Consider the following 18298-nt stretch of genomic DNA (forward strand, 5'->3'; position numbering starts at 1 on the left):
TAAGGGGAAAAAAGCAAACAAAAATCCCTGTAGGTTGTGATGAATATATGTATTTTAGGCAGATTTTTTTCGGGGTGGTTTGTTTGGAGTGGGGGTTTACAGAGCTGAAAGTTGATCTGCTCATTGCACTGAGATAGGTCAGAGGGATGGAGGAGACCAGCTGAGGTGAAGTGCAGAGGGCAAAAAATGATGTATTCCTGGAGACTCCCTGATTATCTCTACAGTATCCATAGTCTTGTTTACAGGAATAACAATAGGAGGGATGTGATTTGGTGTGTTCCTCATATCTATTTCAAACCAAGGTAATTGCACAATTTGTCACTTCTGACACGCATACCTAATAATAAAGAACCTGCCTTAAAACATAAAGAAAATATAGACATTTCTGCTAATTGGATATAAGTTTTGGATGAAAAGAAGAAAGGTTTTACAATAGTGAGACATAGCTAGCAGCGAAAAGCGGTAACAGAAGTAAAACATCGGTCTAATTAGTTGTTCTTAGATAAAAAGAAAGCTGCAACGGTTTAACGGTTGAAATACATAAGACATGAGTGACGGAGAAGCAACTGTGTCACATCAAATATTTGTTTAATAATATTTTTTGGTAAATATGCTTATGTGTCAGTTCTGGTCTTCAGCAGCTGTTGATAATGTTGATCAGTTGGTTATGTACGTTTTGTCAGGGGTGGGGAACCTCTCTCTCTCTCTCTCTCCCTCCCTCTCTCTCTCTCCGTCTCTCTCTCTCTCTATCATTCATGCATTCCATTCACACATTGACAGCAACCGTATGGGGCAAATCGGGGCAAGGTCATTTTGACGTGTGGACAGGAGGAGCCGGAGCTAGGGATCAAGCCACCCACCTTCCGATTAGTAGACGACCTGCTCCACCGCCTTCGCCATGTCTGCCCAGATAATAATAACCAGTAGATGTCACAAGTAAACTAGTGCTTAGAATCACCAGAAACACGAGCTCCGGGAAGAGAAATGCACACAGCCAGTCCAAAAGAATTGTCATTGTCTGAAAAAAATATGTTTTGAGTAATTTTGGTACCTCTTTTATCATCAATGCTTAATATTGAGAGATATAATCATATAATATTGACTGTCGTGTCAAGACAACACCAACTCTGTTTAACCGAATGAAATGAACACTTGAGGCCTGGTTTTGAGCTGTAAAGCTCTCACAGGTGGACACAGTCTTATAATATGAGCTCATTCGGGCATGACCAAGAGATTTTGGTGATTTTGCGTTTAGAGGTTTTGTGTAGCTCAGTATGAATTAAGAGGAATTCAATAACAGGTGGTGTTGTCGTGCCTGGCATCAATTATGACCAATCATATTACATCCTGTCATTCACTTCGAAAAGCAGGGCCCTCACCTCGGTGCTGCTTGAACTGTAGTAACACTCCCCTCAGCTGCATTTAGAATACAATTGAATAAAAACTTGTAAACTTGCGTATCATCTCCAGTGAGAAAGAGAGAGAGAGAAAAGAGACAAACCTCTGGTCTCTGTTGCACTGGCACTTCCAGACTGGTTGGTGTTTCTAAGTCCGTGCCAAGTCTCTGTGCTGGCCCCTTTCTCTGTTGACTGAATCCCCAGTTGTGATGCTAAATGCCACACTTATATACAGTGAAGGCTTGTTTCCTTTGCTTTAAGAACCGAAGCTACTATGTTACAGAGCACTACGCATATTGTAAGGTTGAAAACAAGAGGGAAAGACTAGGCCAGTGTCCCTCTTCTCACCTTATCTCTCTTCCTCTGAACCTGCTGAACCACTTTTAATAAAGCATGTCCAAGCCCAATTGTGGCAACTGGCGCAGATGGAAAATATCAGGTCATTGATCATTGTCCAAACAGTACATTTAGATACAGGTTTGTATTTCAATGCCTGATTTCCATACAGTAGCACCATTTAATTATTTTGTTCAGGTTGAAGTAGACTACACCTGAGATCTTTTTACCGAAAACAACTATGACCATATAGGGTGTATGACTTATAGAATTATACCCCAATATCTGCAAAATATCTATGCAATACAGCAGCACGTCTATACACACACCATAGAGGCAAATTAACTCATCAGTGTTTCAGTTTCCTTTTTTTTCTGTCCCTTGCATGTCTTAATGTCTGATGTACAGTCAGTTTTGATATGCGAAATAATCAGATTTTAATAATATTTTAAGCACCTCAGTTATGGCATCAGCAATTGTGCATAAATGGATTTAGTATATCTCTGTCTTAGTATAAGAAATGAAAATGGATCATAACCTGCTTAGGAGGCTGTAAGGAAATCATCAGATTAGCTCCAAAACAATGAATGTACCTCGCTCTTCTTTTGACATCCATCACTGCTGCTCTACCGCTTAGATGACATATATGCTGACCTGAAAGATTTAAAGTCAGAATTGATAACTAATATTCTCAGAGGTGACAGTGCACTGTATTGTAAGTCCACATATCATCTCAGGAAGGTCAATTGCTTCCATCATAGCCTCAGTAACTGATATCCAGCTCTGCCAGTTTTCATACAGAAAGTATATCAACTGTGTTTTTTTCTTTTCTTGTTGCTATGTTTAAACATAGCAAAACGTCCTCTGTAATCCAAAAACCATGGAATGGGGGAATGACAGTACGTAAGTATGTGTGCTAACGGGGATTGGAAGATTATGAACCTTTGTCAACTCATCATGCTCATTTTGTTTAATTAATTTATTGTTTTTACAAAATGTTTGGTCAGACGATAAATTGTCCTAACCCAAGCTGTGACCAAGCACTGAATGCTGTCAGTGTATTGGCCATTATAGCGTTCCATTTGAATTATAATATTCCCTAGAACGGAGTGGGTGCTGCATGGCTGCGTGAGTGCCCACCGGATAGCATAGATAGGTCCCTTCAGTGAAACGGTTGAATGGGAGGGTGACCAGGCATCTCCCTCGTTATGAGACTTGTCACTGTCACTCACAAGGGCGTGAGTGACAGAACGCCCTATTACCCTCCAGGATTCACCTCCATCCTTCAGAGATCGCTCATCGCTGAGGTAGTGGGAGACAAAGAAAACACTTCAGTGGTCGCATTAACATTGCCCCACCGATAAGTAGTTTGTAGCATTGGCATACTCACAAATGGGATAAATCTTATTTTTTATTAATTCATAACAATTAATCATCTTTGCCACAGTTCTGAGGAAATTCTGCCTTTGAAATAGCCTGTAAGTATGTTAAAGCTGGTCTTCCCCAGAGAAAAATTATCTACTTAATTAAAAGGACCAGCAGGAAAGGCCTGGAATCATGATGGTATAATTATAAAAGCCCTATTTCTGTTAATCCTTGGCTCTGCAGCGAGGAGCCTCACATGGTGGAGCCAGGCCATGGCCACTAGTTAAGCACTGAGACCACACAGGGCTTTTACAAGTAGAGGCAGTGGGAGGACGACAGGCCTTTACTGCGGGTGTAGGGAGCTAAGAGTGAGCCTAGAGGTCTTCTATCAGCTTTTTACTGCAGTGGAGCCTGGGGTGAAAAGCACACCAAGATCATTTCTGAAGGACAGGGAGTCAAGAGGCAAATCATGGTCATGTTTATGAGTCAAGTCTATGAATAGTGTGCCAAGTGTTGATGCAACGTTTGACCAATAGAGGAACAGAGCTGCAATATTCCAGTTGTGGCTGTTGTAGATCAGTAAAGCAAGACAAATATCCTCTTGCACCATCCTTCTCATTGGAATTGACAATAACAATCAGTTAGATGTCAATTTTTTTTTATCAGATTTGGTTAATAGTCATGATCAAGCACAGTACTCTGGATATTTAACAAACAATTAGTCATGACAGTGCATTAGTGCTGAGCTTTGTGTCAGTATGGAGGTGGGCTCTTTGTTGTGCTGGTTCATCTCGATGCCGGGGGCCTTTGATTTGTGTATCACAGCTGGGCCTGAGAAGACATTTCAGTGGGCAGCTGCGGACGCTTAATCTCCCCTGTGCTGACATAGGCTCAATTAATAGATAGCACACTTTGGGAGTCTGCAAGAAAGTTGTCAGGGCACCGTCAGATAAATCACTGGAGAGGATTTCACAGTGGCTATCACAATCTCTGGCCCCAGTGGCCTGTTTCTCTTTGTTTGCTTACTTTGAGTTGCAGAATGGTAATGGGGTTTTTTTTTAGCAGCAAGGCAGACTGGGGCTTTTTTTGAGTGCTTTGATCACATTGAATTATAGGCTACAGTCAAAAGAATCTCCATAATGATGGTGTTGTTTTTGATGCAAAAGTAATCAATATAATGGCTGAATAACACTTGAGAACCAAATACATTTTGAATTCATTCTTAAATATATTCATTTTATATCTTCATACCTAGTATGCATATAAATCTATGGAGATCATAAAATCTACTCACGCCTAAAATACCACTACTTGAGGCTTGTTTGACAAATAACTATTTTGTACCTAACTGCAGTTTTCAATGATTTTATTCAATATTTACCCCTTTTAATCATGTTGTTTACAGTTAAACTATAATGGAAAATGGATAATCATCTGGAGAACTCTGGTAATCTCCTTTTGAGAGAAAAGAAAAGCACTTACGCATGATTGTATCGATTTTGAGGCTTAACTTTAATTCTTTTAGGCAGACATTACAGCGATGTTTATAATGAAAGAACCATATTAATTGAACTTTTTCGCATTCTCAAATCCAGGTTCTTTCCCTACTGGCTATGCAGATAAAATGCATTTAATACTTGAACAACACCAAACAACAAAATCACCCGATGCTTAAGGTGTATCTTGCATAAACTGATGATTGATGCAATTTTTGGTAAAATTGCACTAATGATCTTTAGTACGTACATTGAACCATAACTGTCAGATTTACTGATGAATTGAATCAACATATTCAAAAACTGATGTTTTTCATGTTGCAGAGTGATTTAACTTGGCAGAAACAAGATAGCAAATCACACTCCACTCCAGTTCAGATGGTCCTGGCTCTTATCACAGACGGGTACTCTATGGACCAAATTTTACTGTGTCTGGATACAATGAACTTCATCTGCAGGTATTTCAATAATTTAAGAATTTAGTAAATGCAGCTGATTTATCCATTTTTTGTCCTATTTCACAGGGCACAAAACATTGCTAGACACCGCATTTGAAAATTTCTGATAGGAAGCAACATATAGGAGTGACAAGAGGAAAAAAGTATATGCTTAGATATTCATCCAGTCGGCTCTATACTTGGTTTTACTGCCAACAGTCAAGAGGAAATAGTATTGTTATAAAAACGGCATTTGGTTTTACTGTTGCCCAAATGTTTATTGCTCCTAGTTTAACAACCACAGAAATTTCATTACAATGACTGAAATCCCAGTTCCTAATCTAAACCATGGTGTTCTCAGTCCTGTTGACGGTTGTCCACTCAGATTGCTATTATCCTTTATTTGCAGCACTTGACCAAGATTAAAAAAACTGACAGCCCCTATTTCTACTGGTAAATAAACTCAATGCTCAATAAGTTGACAACTATGATGACCTTTTAATCCCATAGCCCTCTGTGGTTTTGACATGCTTTGTGTGCTGCTTTGCAAATGTTAATGCATTGTACAATGCTGTAGGCTTTGCTGAAGAAGCGCCTTGCACCAGCAAACCCAAAGAACCATGCCAAATAGCAACAGCTATTCATGCATTTTAATCCAAAGCAGTGGCCTTTCATTGAATGTTTCCATCTTTCTTCATTTCTGCAATTACGGACTTGCCAGAGAGTTTCGCCTGAAGATCCAAGAGTGTGGAGCAGCAGCCCCACTTGCTTTCTCTCCTCACCAGCCTTAAAGCATGCTATTCAAATTGCTCAGTAATTACATGCATTTGTCTACTCCTGTCTACTGTTGTTGATTCTTCGAACAGTGTGCACATGGAACAAAGTGCTTCTGTTCCAACTCTCACCTCTAGCCAGGTTGTTCTTAGAAAAGCCATCCTTTACCATCATACAGCAGGCTCTCTTGGGCGACTCGAGTATGAACTCTGTTCAGGGAAGTAATTTATGATGAAACCGGCTGGAATCCGCTCTGGGGGCTGTGTTTTCTTGCCGTGTTTTCTCAACATTAGTGTGTCCCTTATTAGCCTAATTTCTCAAAGAGGGCAATTTCTTCAGGAGGCGACATTTAATTATGTCTGGATGAAAGTGTGTGTGTGTTTTATTGATTCCAAATAGTCCCTCATGTGAGGCGAGCTGGCTGTATGTTGTTAAGGAACAAAAAAGATGCATATGGCTGATACAGCTTGATATCATTAATATAATGCCAAAAACAAAGTAAAAACATGAAAAAACAGGGGGGGGAGATATTACATTTTATTTCATGTCTTATCTGGCATCTGATTTTCCCCTCGCCCACTGAGATAGGTGGCACGCTTATTAAAAGAAGATGCTTCCTGATGATGGAGGGTTATATGTTGACTACCTTTGTACCAGACATGTACCGCTCTGGTGAAACCCTGCTATGAGAGCTCTTTGATGTCAGAATCCTTTACAGGGAGGAATTAACCAGATGTCATGTCTTTCTTGTTAATAATATTTCAAGTTCTTCAGAAATGCCGGGATTCCTCCCATGAACCCAAAGAACCAATGCAAATGTGTTACAAACAATTTATCTTATAGACAACTGAGACATGAAACACACATAAGAAATGCATGTCTGATGCCGCATTTACAAGAGCCGTAGGTTATATCTGTAAGCAAGACGCACTCCATTGCATTGACGCGTGTTTGCCTGCCACAACACATAGACACACACGTTGCACCTCAGATTCGTTTTCTGAAGGAAAAAGATCTAAGAGTCTCTCATACCATACTGTCTACTGACACTCTCCTCCACTCCCTCTCTTTCCTGAGGCAGTAATAGTAGAGCTGGGGTGCCAAAGGTAATCTAACCTAGGAGACAGGGCGATAATAGCCACATTGACAGAGAGCTTGTTTGTAACGAGAGACTGGATGAGGAGTCAAAGGTGATATTGAAGGAGGAAGAGGAAGCTGTAAGAGGAGGTTTTGTGTTTATCTGTGATTATTAGGGCACCTCACACCCAGAAATGAAAGAAAGTTTTGAGACCCAGATAGAGTAGTAGAAGACACAAATGGTGGATATCCATCAGGCAGGATACCATTCTGTACGCAGCCGTGATCACAGTCTGTGATTGGGGGGACGATGGCATTCATGTTTCCAAATAACAGCACTAGTGTTTCAGAAGATGTTGCTTACAGTGGTAGTTTGATGTTGTGGTGGTCACTGTATTTCCACAGATACTGAGTCAGTCATTTCATTGTGACATCAGTTCAGCTTAGTTTCAGGGTCTTCGTCTGAACAGTTTCCCCATGCTGTGAGGAAATACAAGTCATTATAGCTAATGGAAAAGCCACCCGAAGCGGGGCTAAAGCTAGCGTCCAACTTCCACGATCACTCATGCCAAGCCCTCTACCTCGTCATCGGCGTGCCCACAGCGATAATGGTGATCCTCCATTTGTGATACGATGACAGGATGTCTGACGACAGTGACGGAGGCAGGATCTCAGCGCTATGGGGCTATCGTGTCAACATGTCGCATGAATTTTTGGAGACTGAAGGGACCTGGGTTAATTTCGTGTCCTTGCGTCATTCACACTGCGCTACTCAAGCCATTCGCATTGCCTGACGTCAGTGGCGCGAAATTCGCATCTTGTCCCATCTTTGCATTGACTTTGCATGCAATCTTCCTGCTTGACTAATTCGCGTCTCATCCGGTGTGGCATGCGAATTACAAAAACACCTGGACACCAAACATGGCAGCTGGTCACCTAATTTCGATATTCCTTCCTTCATACTCCATGTCCTATCAGCTCAATGCAATGTGTCACTTATACATCTTCAGGATTTAAAATTTTAATTCTAATTCTGTCTGTAGATAGTGGATGTTTGGGCTCATTTTAGAGTTGGATTGAGAATTTAAAATGGGGGTTAAGTGCATTCGTTACATTAGAAACACTTTTGTTTTGACGGTTCAATACAGGATAATCGTTTTACCCAAATAAAGTGTGTCTGCCTAGAGAATAAATAGTACCCCAGTCATGTAAAGAATGCAGTCAGTGTACTTCGGGGTTTCTACCGGACAGAATGACTCCGCTGCCTCAGACTGAGTGTCCTGCAACAACAAGACAGAGCAGTAAAAACAACATCTTTAAATGTGGGGTCCAGGGCCGTCACAATTGTCCCAGGAAGTTCAGCACGGCTGGGGTTTGGCACCGAGTCGTCCGCAGCTGTCAGCAGCCAGGTTTCCAACGACGGCGTCACATGAGCTGTGGTAACCTAACCTGGCATTCCTTTACGGCCCTGCAAACAGCAGCATGACGCGCGTGCGTTCCTAATACTAATATCTAACTTCAGCCCCTACTTCTTTTACTGCAACACTATGTTTTCTGAGCCAAATCTGTCTTAAGGGAGCTGAGGGGTTAATCTCAGCATATGACTTAAAGTGCAGTGTAGAAAAAAATAACTGGGTGCTATGGTAACATAGATATACTATAACTTAGATATAGTACACTGAAATATTTTCTGACTAACACACTACCCAAGCATTACAGTGTCAGTGGGAGGTGGAAAGGTGCTGTGAATGCTGCCAGAAGCTGTTTTAAATAACTGCAATAATCCTAGCTGTTTTAGTCAAATATATCTATAATAAGATCCAAAAGACAGTATCAGTGGAAAAATGGCAGGTTCAAATCAAAGCTATGTCTTGTCATTAAACGTGTATATAACATTGTTGTTTTACGTTAATTTTCAAAACTTTTTGCGGGGATATGGAAATTACTTGTACATGTTAAAAGGCCAGTCCTTCCAATATTACATTCATTCATTTATATATATAGCAGATACTTAGACGCATCAAAACAAGGTCTACTAAACAGCCATTGGATTAACGTGTTTGAGATTAAACCCAACCAATGGTATCTATTAACTGTCTTATATCTTATTTAGCTCACATAAGCAGTAACCTGCTTGTAATTCCTAATATTAGAAGCATTCACAGCTGACAGGTCTGCGGTACACACCTCTACTGTGCTGCTTCATTGAGCAACTCAGCAGAGATTTTTCTTTCACCACTTCTCTGTATTCTGTATTCGTAAACTTTCAGCCACATGTTCCAATTTTTGGATCAGGCTTTAACTGCTCTGTTATTGATAGGCTCTACTCTATATTATATTTGTTGAAAAATTAAACAATAACCTTCTGGGCTTCATGCCATTTCAGAGAAAATGCTAACAATCTCTGGTGACATATTTGTCAACTAGGGCTGAACTATAATAATAATAACAAAACAGTTTGCACTATGTTGTCGTCAAACCTGTGATTCCTGTGCCATTTATTCTGGTTCCTGCTTACATAGCAGTGTCAGGGGAGTTGTTAGTCGTGTAAGCCTGAGGTATTTTATGTTACTTCGGAGAGTAACATCTGTACCTATCTGCCTCACATTTTATTAGCCCAAATCCCCTGTTTACCAAGGTATTATAGGTAATATGGAGATGATTATCCCTTTCCTGGGAACTTGGTTACAGCAGAGAGAGAGTTTTGGCTCCTGTTGCATCCAAAATTGCAGTGATTAGGACACATAATCCAGTATCACAAGGGAGTAAGCACAATAGTTAGAATATATTCCACCTGACATTTAGTTCAGCCAGATCTCTGATTGGCACATGATTAGCAGCTAATCCAAGTCATTATCTCCTTCAGTGAAATTAGTTGAGTAGAAAATGCTGTCGTAAATCACAGAGGTGGAATTGTGGAGGGCCTTTGATCAGTGTACAGCTCTGAAAGCGCTGTGAGGAGAGAGGAAATATGTTGTTGCCATGGATACTGCAAAAAAAGGTGTAAGGGAATATATGGCTTAATAGTTTCAGGAATATGTTTGGTATGAAAAACAACAACTCTGTGTGAGAGAGTATGGATAAAAGTTTTAGTTCCTACTCCCTCACCTGCCCAAGAGATGGTATTTGAGCTCTCTTACCAGGTAATGCACAAATGGTTCATGTATAGGCCTACCTTGATATAGATGACTACCTTTTCCCCTCTGTGAGATTATGGACTTGTCCACATCCAGCCAGATAGAATCCAGCTCACCCCTCCCCCTCCATCCTGCCCACCCCGTGCTGTCTCCTCTGGCTCCACTCCTGAACCTAACCCTCAGAGGAGCGGAAAATAATTAGGAGAGAAAATTGCAGCTGACACTATTTCTGAAAAGCAGGGTATTGTAATGAGAGCAGAGCAGGTATTCATTGTGTCTGAGGGAGCGATTGAAAGCCCTTGGTTTTGGGGCTGCCTGGGAGAAGCCCAGGGAGAGTAAGCAGAGCTTTACTGAGTCCCTTAATGCATGTGGGAACGGAGACTTGAGAGGACGAGGCAGAGGTGTCTTCAACAATGGCAGGAGCCAAGGTTACAGCTGAGTAACTAATTCAAACTGCCCTAGACGGACACACATATACACACACACACTTCTTTGTCTCTCTCAATATGTCTCTCCCTCTGTCTCTTGCTCCCTCCTCGTTCCTTGTTCCCATTATGAGTACAGAGGGATGCCGTCCAGCCACTGCTCAGAGTTATCTTCATTAGCAGTGCAGACCTGCTGGAGTGGCTACTCGGGGAACCTTTCTCTGAGCAAGGCCCTCAGAGAAGATGAATAAATATTTTGTCCCACATAGGCCCGGCCTGAAGCAGTGTCAGGCTGCAAGGAGAGATAGATATATTTTTCAGCAGCGGCCGAGGAAGCCCAGTAGTGAGGTGGACAGAAGCAGATGCTGCTGCCGGAATGTAAAGCCTGTTAAATGAAATGTCCTCCATAAAGAAGTCTGTACAGAAGTTGAAATATAGCACTGACTGCCACTGATTGTGAATCACATAGCCGAGCACATGTTCATCTTAGGGCTTCTGCTTCACATGTGACTCAGGGTGGGAGATGAGAGAGAGGAGGCTTTGATCACCTGTCAGAACTGTGATGTAGTCCCCCCTTTTTTTTGTTGCATGGGCATATGGTTATTGCCTCTAAGTATAATTGGGACACACAGGCATAATGGTGTTGAGGTGTCCTTTTGAAACTGCTTAGACACATTGCTATTGGTGATTACAAAAATTAATAATACAACACAAGAGATTTAATTCCAATGACATTAGCCTGTGTAACTGCAAAATTTCAGTTCATTAAACGACATTCAATTAAATTATACTTACAGATGTTTGGAAGCAAATATGAAACTTGCGATGAAAATGCCCAAATTACAGAACGGTGTGTGTTTGTCAAGGTCTTGATTTATTTCCTTATGAACAACTAGAGATTGAGCGGACTTGTCCTCCTTCTTCGTTAATGAGAATCTGAGGCTGCCTTTGTAATGTTGCAGGCATCCATAATGTAGAACTCTGCAGGGAATAAAGCTGAAATCCCACTTAAACGAGAAAATAAATTGATGGCCGAATTGCATGTGGGACATATCGCCACTTATGGGAACAAAGAGCTCCTGTAAGTTGCTTAAATAATGGACACTGAAAAATGTATCGACAATAAAGTTTTGATCGCCTTTTGAATTTTAAATTATAAAGCACACTTTGAAACCTCTCTGTTTTTATGCTCATTCATAACCCTCTCTCTACTTGTATATCAAACAAATATAAATACACACACATATCACCCGTAGTGCATCTGTTGTACGCCTCCCATTCCGTGAAGCAGTCTAAGCAAAGCAGGTAAATTAGATCTTTAGCTGTAGAATCCAAGCTTCTGGCTCTCAGCCAGATCTTCCTCTCTATTTACGGGCACGGTGTACATATTTCCTGGCTTGTAGGGACTCGCTGACACAAGATGCACAGTGACATACTCAATAGCATCAAAAAAGAGTTTCAGAGTCACAGTAACTTATGCAACCGCGAACAGGAGGAGCAGCGAAATGGAACCTGAACCTATTATCTACAATCTCATTCTTCAGCTACTGAGATGAAACAGAACCCTGTATGCTTTTGCTCACTGGGTTCCTATGGTGCTCCTAGGTAAGACATCAGCCGTGCTTGGTAGTGATGAGAGAAAATGTCTCGGGAGGTCGGTCTCCCGCGGGAGCACCGCAAACTGGAGGAGGGCATTATTAAATTTTCCTAACCCGGCTGGCTTTTATATGACCATGAAAAGATCATAGTTTGCACCTGTTCTGGGAAAGCACAGAGGATATTTTCCTGCTCTGTAACAGTCTGTCATGGCTGATTTCAAGTTGGAACAAGATGTTTTTTAAACAGACCAATTGCTATATTATGATGAATACATAAATATTCTCTGTTAACATGTCTTTCTCTTTTTAAATATATTTTTCTGCTTGACCAATAGACTAGAGATGTGCATCCTAATCCCCCAATCCCCAAAAAAACAATCCAATACATTAAAGATGCGTATGAGGCAACTACTAATGTGATACAATACAAATCAACCTCTAGTGCAATTCAACAGAATTTTAGTCAAAATGATGTAAAAGAATATGAAGCTACACAATTCAATATAAAACATTGTATTTGTTTGCTTTTATAGCAGACAGTTTATCATAAATCAACTGAAAAGTGCCATTTTTACTTCACATATTTGTTTCTTTAGTACAGTGACTCACAAAGCATCTCATAATTACTGTTTCTTTTTGAAGTCTAAAAAGCACTTAAACCTTTCACAAACACAAAAAAGTTTTGAAAAAATTTGAATAAAACCAGGGCTGGAACTCCCTCTTTCCTGTCCAGTAACACCTTAATAACAACTCACACATTTAACAGTCAAACAATTTAGAGATGCTCAGGATTATGATGAAGCATTGTGCAATAAACTGACTTCTGCCTGCAGACAGATATACTGTAAGCAACAACCAGAGTTTCTGTTTTCTATACTGTACTTCATAGTGGCATAGTTTTGAAAATTGCATGCATCTTGTCGAAACTCTCGAAAAACATTTGATTTGGAGCAATACAGAGGGAATATGTATCTCTTCCTCCTCCCTGATAATCCTGCCCGGACTAGTCCAGCCAAGCCTCCAACTGACTCCAGACTTGGCGGAGAGACTTGATGAGAATTGGCCACTGACAGCAGTGGAGATGAATCTAAATGTGAAATTATTGGTGACAAATGAATGGTCTTATTTCTAAATAATAAAGGCAAAGGGCCAAGACTAACTTCCATCCAGGTGTACTGAAGCAAATCCGTGAATATGAAACCATATATAGTGCACTCTCCATATATCTTCACATTAGTTCACCTAAAAGACATGATGCTAGCTTTGTTGAATTGCACCGTTTGGCACATTTGACAAGTGGATGAGCCAGCTAGATTAGCCAATATAATTACTGAGGATCTCTGAGCAATTAGCACATGAAAATTGCCAAGTTTTCATCTGAGGTGTAGTCGTCAAGTGATTTGCATCTTTTGGTGTCTCATTTTTTTTTAGATTACTTTTTGGTTTCCTTCAGTTTAGTGGCCAAAATACTATAAATCCAGACAAAGAATTGTGTACAATCTATTCACAGAAGCAAGCATCTGCAAAATAGCTTTACACCATTTTAAAACTTTTGAAAACCCAAAATGCGAGTACATGATATGGCTTGATTATAGCCCTTATCATTTCCTTCATCACTTAAAGTGAAAACTGCATTTTAATAATATATTCAGAAACACAAAAACTAACGTTAAAAATCCTTTTAATACACATATTATATTAAAATAAAGATACAGTATATTGTACTTATATTATACAAAGATTATGTATAAAGCAGACAATTTACAATGGAATAATTAATGAAAGAAAAAATAATTAATTATATATATATATATATATATATATATTATACAGTCCTATTATAACTTCACATGAATGGTCAAACTTTAGTTACAGTTAAACCATAGGAAATGTACCCAAGAGACCAACACTGACAAGGATGCCTCTGGAGGAAGCCAGATATTATCAAATGTTGACTGTCACTGCTGTCAGGTGAACCTGTTTAGGTGCTTGAATGCTTTAATGAAACACATTGGACAAAGCCTTTTGTTTAATGGGAGGAGTGAGTTTATGTGTGCATTAATGAGAAGCAAGCGTTCAGTGCCCAAACTTTCAGTTCAGCCTGTGCATTTAGCAGTTTATATTGGGGCGATGTTAAGTAGAAATAATGATGTGAAGAAGTGTAACTGAAGATCAGGGACCATCTTGTTTGCACAGTTAATATTATAAAAATGCCAAGCTTACAGCTAGCACTACATCCTCTCTGTGTTGTGTTAAATAGCTTTCATTGTCACCAGAGCGATCCCCCCTTCATATCCACATCACTGTCACACTCATGTTACTTTTTCGAAAAGCCATCAGGATTCGTCTCTGTCAACCGCCTGTCCCTCAGTCCATTAAAGATGATTGATAGCGCTAGAAAATCTTCCGCCCAGCTGTTGTCGTCTACTCATCCCTGAGAAATTGAAAGGATCTTAGAAAAAGGGCCATCCCTCATCAAAAGACCTTTTGTCTGCTGATGATGTGAAGCAAACTATATTTTCTGAAGATAGTGGATAACTAATCTCCAGCCTTTTTCTATCACAGTTTTGTTTTCCAAGCTCTGCATGTGAATAATTACTGCATTACAGGTGAAGATGATGATTAGTCACATTTAGACTTTTATCAGTCTGAAGCTTTTCCTTATTCTGTCCATCAGCCAAGTCTTTATAAAGGGAAACCAAAGAAAAGACATGTCTGTTTGTCCAACTGCTACTGTTCCTCCTCCTGGCTCTGTTATCCTCTAATGGCTTGTGAGGATTTTTACAGGACAACTTGAGGAGGATTTTATGATGTTTCAGTGTGATTGATAACATGCTCTTCGAGGGATGTCAGGCTTTCAGAGACGGATAATGTGGATTTCTATCTCTCTGCCTTCTTGTGTAAGACGTGCCATCAATCAAGTGTATCGTGGCCTTAACCCGGTAAAATTAAAACCTGAGGAGGGCGGGGGACTGGGGCCGGGGGGGGGGATCTCTGTAGAATCAGGGCACACACATCAATAGGGAGTGCGACAGAATCAGAACACAGATCCACATCTTTACAGAGAACAGGGCAGATATAAGATTCCCACCACCGGGTTGCAAATACAGTTAATGATCTAACTGTATATCTCTGTTGACAGTGGAGAGGGATTACAGGAAGAACACTCTCATTTTCACTGCGCGTGGAGGCGGTATTAGATCCTCGCCCAACTAATTTGATTTCAAGGCTCGTCAATATTTACCAGCAACAGGCACAGCACACTATGGCAGGCCCACTCTCAAGGAAAGCTAGGGAGATACGTGGAGAACAGTAACGGGAATCAAACGCGTGAACATAATTTTCAGCTTGTTCTTGGTCCTGTTCCATTAGACACATGACATTGACATGATGAAGCAGGGAAACTGCTAATTAACCCACAGAGTTTGAGTATGTCATGTGCCTGTTCTTGTATATTTCTCCCCAGGTAGGCCTCACCTCTCTCTGTATATCTTTTTGTGTTTCAGTTGATGGCTGCATACACAAAGCGGCAGGGTCCTGTCTGTACGACGAGTGCCACTCACTAAACGGCTGTGACACCGGCAAAGCCAAGATCACCTGTGGATATGATCTCCCTGCAAAATGTGAGTATCAGTAATGAATGCTTTTTGTTTGTTCTTTAATGTGTCCACTCGTGTCCTGCGGGGATATTGTCTCATCAAAACTGCGGCTGTTGTTTTTGTGTGCATGTGCACATTGACTAAATCATAACTTGAGGTCATTGTTGTTTATGAAGTTGGGATGAACATCAACAAATATCAAATGTGACTGGAGTCATTCGAGTCCAACCCAAAAACAGAGTGGGGTGCTTTTAATGTACAAAATAAAAACATTATTATTTCTGAAAAACTAATTTGAAATAATATGGGGAGTTGTTTTCTGGAGGGTAATTAAGTTGATTGGAGCTTGTTGTATGACTGGATGGGAGTGTCATCTCCACACAAACAAAGACATTAAAGTTGCTATTAGGGGCTTCATTTGATTGATTTTTTCCCCCTCCCTGATTTATTCAGTTAGCGGATCACATAACTCTAACTGTCAGGCCATGAATGATCAGAAGAGGGACTGCACGGTTTTCTCTGTTATCTATTTCTATTTTCTTCTTGTAAGAAAGTCTCAGAAAGTCTGTGGTGTACGTGTCACCTCCTCCCAGAATTTATTTTTGTGATAATTTCTGAGTTAATCTCTTTCGGTAATTGTCAGTACTACTTGTGTCACTTTTAAAGTTTGTCACAGGGCTTCTTTTCTTGCAAACTGGAAATTGAAAGCTTGATGGTATGGAAGAAATGTCTCTTGGTGTAATTCGGTCGAGACAAACGTCCCAGCAGTCCTAACCTAACCCTGAAGGATTTCCATGAGACAGCCAAGAGAAGACATTGAGGCCCAGATGAAATTAGGTTGTGTTAATATGGTATGTCGTAAAGATGTCAAATAAATGGAGCAGATAAACTGTGAGTCAGTCTTGTGGGCAGCCAGTTCAAGTGTCTGCACCGCCAAAACAGGGTGCACCATGACAATTTAATAACCTGCAATGTCATCTGGGAGCAATCACACTGCCACGGGTGCCGTTATTGTAATTATCTCTGGGCAAAACACCTTCTCTGTGCTGATAACTCGTTATAGATTGTGTAGTTCTTTACTGGGGACAGTCAGTTCTTTTTTGAACGTGATGTAATTTCATATTAGAGCTATCTTTACTCACAGCCACAATCATCTTCTTATCTTTCAACTCTGATCACTGTCCTCATCAGCATTGTCTCTCTCGTCTGCTGGTGGAAACTGACAGCCGCTTGACTTTTTTCTGAGTTCTCAGCTCTGACAACAGATCTCACTTGTTCGCAAAATCTGTCCGCTGTGTGGATTTTGCTCTTTTCCATTCATTTCCATCTCTGACTTATTTGTTCCACCTACACACGCATTATAAAGCTGCAGTGACAGCAAACAACAATCTATTTGGGATTTATGAAACCTCAAATAATTGTCTGTCCACCCCCTCAGCATTGAACAAAGTAAACAAACACAACAACATGCAATTTTCTCATTGTAGAATTTCCCTAAACTCAGGGATGTTACGTGTAGGCGTAGCAATCAAGGTGAAAAGTTTGCAGTGAAATGTAAGTGTATATTAGATTAAATAAAAGTTAATGTAAAGCTAATTGGCCCTTGTTTTTGCTCAAACTAAAAGCATAAAAATGTATGGTGATATTTGTATAATCAAATGATTAACCTACGCCTAGGGCCTCATGTAATTATTCAGAGTGTATGTATCATAATCATAACTGACATTTGGCTAGTTTTATTGTGCTTTGATAGACTGATTTGTGGTTGTCAGATGTCGACACTACTGTCAGACACTGATGTGTCAGGATTCAGTTGGTGACACAAATATTGTGGACCAACTTGGTCTTGTGCAAGAGTCGCCTCTGCCGAGGTATATCTGCAGATGGTGGCTCGAGTCCTCTTCCAAGAGTGAGGAGAACACAGACAGATGGGCCATTTACTGTTCACATCTTGGCACAGCCAAGTATTTCCAAAAGTGGCCATTCTCTTTCCAGTGTTGCCTGAACATTATGCTGTTTTTCTCAATTTTCTATAAACACATAAATCTCTGAGGATAGGACTCTTCATTGGGGACCCCCCTCTCTGGAATCAATTCCATTGCATATAATTGGAAACAACTAAGTCTAAACCCAGAATAATGCAGACCAAACTGTAAATTTGGTTTTAATTAAATTTTAGGGCTATAGGCTTGGCTTCATGCTGCACCTTCAGCAGACTATCTTATGACTTGGCCAACAATGCGTGGACATAAACCATCCATCATATTATGAACTCATAGGGGTTTTGGAGTCTTTAGTGCTATTTGGAAGAAACATCACCCACACTGTATTTTATGTCATTCGACAAGCAATTCTGGTAATTTTAGTTACTTTTTAGGAACTGGAGAAATTGCAATTTAAACTTAATACTCAGAATGAGTGGTAAGCAATAAAAGGCTTCCTTGCGTCCTGGAAAACCACTTACAGTCCACATGAAAAAGAGCAGTTGATCTGAAATCAGAGTTGTCCTTGTTTGGAGATTTGATGTGCTGAGGCAATGGAAAATGACCCACCCCATCTCAGCCATTTTTTTCCTCAAGACAAGAAAATTGCTCTCCATTACATCCCACTAAGCAGTTTAGGCTGTGAATCCCAGTGGCAAATGAGCTTTTCCTTGA

The 18298-nt window shown here is 40.4% G+C and overlaps 1 protein-coding gene across 6 annotated transcripts in view; it reads left to right on the forward strand.

Annotated features, from left to right (window-relative positions):
- Positions 1 to 18298, forward strand: part of macrod2 (mono-ADP ribosylhydrolase 2) — a 360652-nt gene that overhangs the window by 132220 nt on the left and 210134 nt on the right. For all 6 annotated transcript variants that reach the window (XM_047334807.1, XM_047334804.1, XM_047334806.1 and 3 more), the window contains exon 5: positions 15549 to 15665. In XM_047334807.1, the coding sequence (XP_047190763.1) occupies positions 15549 to 15665 (117 nt within the window). The remainder of the gene's footprint in view (positions 1 to 15548; positions 15666 to 18298) is intronic.

This window comes from Scophthalmus maximus, chromosome 10, assembly GCF_022379125.1.
Source record: "Scophthalmus maximus strain ysfricsl-2021 chromosome 10, ASM2237912v1, whole genome shotgun sequence".
Classification (NCBI taxonomy): Eukaryota; Metazoa; Chordata; class Actinopteri; order Pleuronectiformes; family Scophthalmidae; genus Scophthalmus; species Scophthalmus maximus.